The sequence below is a fragment of the Neomonachus schauinslandi genome, chromosome 10 (genome assembly GCF_002201575.2).
Source record: "Neomonachus schauinslandi chromosome 10, ASM220157v2, whole genome shotgun sequence".
In the NCBI taxonomy this organism is placed as follows: domain Eukaryota; kingdom Metazoa; phylum Chordata; class Mammalia; order Carnivora; family Phocidae; genus Neomonachus; species Neomonachus schauinslandi.
The window spans coordinates 137138071-137141276 of NC_058412.1; the positions used below are offsets into that span (position 1 = coordinate 137138071).

Sequence of the window (3206 nt, forward strand, 5' to 3'; positions counted from 1 at the left end):
GAACAGTCAAGCCCAAAGCCAGCTGAAAAGAAAGGAGTAAATACAGACCCATTGCCGGGCCGGGGCCGGGGTCCGGGCACCCTTCTTAGGCCTCACCCCTTTCTCCAACACCCCAAGCCCCGTGCCCAGCCTCCTCCAGGTTCCTGTTCTCGGCATAGCTGGTACAACCAGCCAGGTCCACACTGGGACGAGGCGGGGCCCTGAGGCTGTGACCCCCAGGGCCACCCTTCCCCAACCTGCTGGGCATGTGCTCTGAGGGGACTTCTGATGATCAAATCCAGGTGGTGATAAAGGGGCATGTGCCCACTGGCAGCCACCACAGGGTGCCAGGTGCAGGACCCCAGCCTGCCTGGGGAGGGGCGCTGCTTTGCTCCCCACCTCGTCCACCACTCCCACCTGGCTCTAGCCCGCAGGGCACCCAGTTGCTGGCACCATGCGGGCTGTCCAGCCAGCTGTGCAGCACCCCAGCCATCCCAGCGAGGCTGCGGGCCCTGTGCCCCCTTACCTCCCTCACCCCCCTGAGAGCGCTGCCAACGACCTGGAGGCAGTTGCCTTCCTGGGGTGGGTGGGGGCAAGAGAAGTTGGGCAGACCCGAACGAAGGGTTGTGCTCCTGAGAGAGGGTGTGGGGAAAGAACCAATATCCTCTACTCACCCGCGGCAGCGCACGGGGAGACCCGCCAGCCCTACAGTTGGGCTGGGCGGGGACAGAGGAGGGGCCGCCGCCGCCGCCACCGCCCCCCACGGCTGGGCGCGCCGCGCTGCCGCCAGCTGAGTGGAGGCGTGGAGCCCGGGAGGGCGCGGGCGCGGCGGGCCGTGCGCGGAGCGGGTGTGCGCGGAGAGCGCGAGGGAGGACAGCGCAGGCGAGGGAGTGAGCGTGCCGGGGCGGCCGTGCGTGCGCTCCGCTCGCGCCGCAGGCTCGCCCCGCGCCGCGGACCCAAGGGGTCTGGAGCCGGCAGCCCGCATAGCCGCGGAGGCTGGCGATCGGAGGAGCCCGGGGCCAGCAGGGAGCGGGAGGGAACCGGCAGCCCCCAGTGAGCGCGCCTCGAGCGCTCCGGGGCGGCGCGGGCCGGGTCGGGAGCTCCCCGGCTGGACGGCGCGCCCGCTTTGCAGTCTTGCGCCCTCCCCGCCGGCTCCCTCCGCTAGGTCCCCGCCGGAGCCGGAGCCGGAGCCGCGCCCACCATGCGCCTCAACCGCTCGGCGCCGGGCCCCCAGGGCGCGGCGGGCGCCAAACCCTTCCCGCTGCCGCCCTCGGGGCTGGAGGCGGCGCTGCTAGCCCCCGGCTTCGGTAACGGCACGGGCAACGAGTCCGAGCACCTGCGAGCGGCGCCCAGCAGCGACCTGGACGTGAACACGGACATCTACTCCAAGGTGCTGGTGACGACGGTGTACCTGGCGCTGTTCGTGGTGGGCACGGTGGGCAACTCGGTGACGGCGTTCACGCTGGGGCGCAAGAAGTGGCTGCAGAGCCTGCAGAGCACCGTGCATTACCACCTGGGCAGCCTGGCGCTGTCCGACCTGCTCATCCTGCTGCTGGCCATGCCCGTGGAGCTGTACAACTTCATCTGGGTGCACCACCCCTGGGCCTTCGGCGACGCCGTCTGTCGCGGGTACTATTTCCTGCGGGAGGCCTGCACCTACGCCACGGCCCTCAACGTGGCCAGCCTCAGTGTGGAGCGCTACCTGGCCATCTGCCACCCCTTCAGGGCCAAGACCCTCATGTCCCGCAGCCGCACCAAGAAGTTCATCAGTGCCATCTGGCTCGCCTCGGGCCTGTTGGCCGTGCCCATGCCCTTCACCATGGGCCAGCAGAACCGCAGTGCCGACGGCCATCACCCCGGCGGCCTGGTGTGCACGGCCGTAGTGGGCACCGCCACAATCAAGGTCGTCATCCAGGTGAGCAGCTGCCTCAGGGGAGAAGGGCGGGGAAGAAACGGGGTCTGGCCTGGGGGCAGGGTTGGCAGGCTCTCCCTCAGAGGCACCTCTGTCTTCTCTTTCCTTCACCTCGAAAGTCGTTTCCAGCCTGTGCACCCTCTGGGTCGAGGAGGGAGAGGATGTCACCAGGAAATATTACTCCTGTGCAGCTGGGAAGGGGATGGCGGCAGGGCCTGGGAGCTCAGCCTGACCCCCTTCTCCCACCTTTCACTCCAGAGCTGCCAGATCTCACCCCCGCATCTCATCCCCTCCTATCAAAGGGAGCTGGGCCCTCAGATCCGTGACGTCTTGGAGGGTCTGTAGATGGGCCTCAGCTGTCCCCAGACTCCCTGAGATTTAAGGTAAACGTGTGCTGGAGGCAGCTCCTTCCATCGGCTTTCCAAAAGGCTTTGTGGCCCCAGGAGGCTAGGGCTGTCTCCTCTGCAGCAGAGCCCCCAGGCCAGCACTGACCTCCTCCCACCCCACCCCCCAGTGCCTCCTGGCTGCCCTGCCCCCGCTCACACTTGGGAGGTGGAGGCAAACTTGATACCACCCGGACTGGTTCCTTAGTTGAGCCTCAGTATTCCCATCTGTGAACCAGGTAATCACAGCCCGACCTCAGGTGGTAGAGGATTCAGGAGAAAGAGCGTGGGAAGCGCTTGCATGGTTCCCAGCATGTGGAAATGCTCAGAAGCACTATTTTGGTGGTGGTGATGACAAAGTTGTTTCTTCTGGGAGGATTTAAGGTATTTGGGCGCAGTGGCAGGTGGGAGACCTGTGTGAGGTGGACAACACTGGAGCCGAGTGACCAAGAGCCCTCCGAGGGTCTGAGCAAGGTGCTACAGGAGCCCGGGTGGGAGCCCTCCCTGGGAATCGGCTAGGATGAGGCGTCCTGGCGGGGGGGTACGCCAGCCTGGAGAGAAGGTTTCTCAGTCAGGGACCACCTGGGCAAGGGCCCTGCGTGGGAGGAAGTCTGGGCAGAGATGCCACTGTGGACGGCATTCTGGCCCCAGGACAGGGTAGCCATGGAGGGGCAGGGTGAGATGGGGACGGGGGTCTGGGCGGGGCCTGCAGGTGCTCAGCAGAGCCAGAGGAGGGGGGCAGGGTGGCCCCCCCCCGTACCCATCTGGCTGTCCTTTCATACCTCCCAGCAGGGCTCCTGCTGGAAGTAGGGCGGTGTGGTGGGGTGGGGAGCCGGCCACGTGGGCAGGACTGTGGTCTACGCATCACTCCCTGGGCTGTCGCGGACCCTCACAAGCCACCACCCTGGCCCCTGACGCCGGTGCTGAGAACT

At 67.0% G+C, this 3206-nt stretch overlaps 1 protein-coding gene across 1 annotated transcript in view; it reads left to right on the top strand.

Annotated features, from left to right (window-relative positions):
* The first annotated feature begins 1180 nt into the window (after window positions 1–1180).
* Window positions 1181–3206, top strand: part of NTSR1 (neurotensin receptor 1) — a 41539-nt gene continuing 39513 nt past the window's right edge. Inside the window, exon 1 of the mRNA XM_021677784.1 lies at window positions 1181–1894. Coding sequence (XP_021533459.1) covers window positions 1181–1894 — 714 coding nt within the window. The remainder of the gene's footprint in view (window positions 1895–3206) is intronic.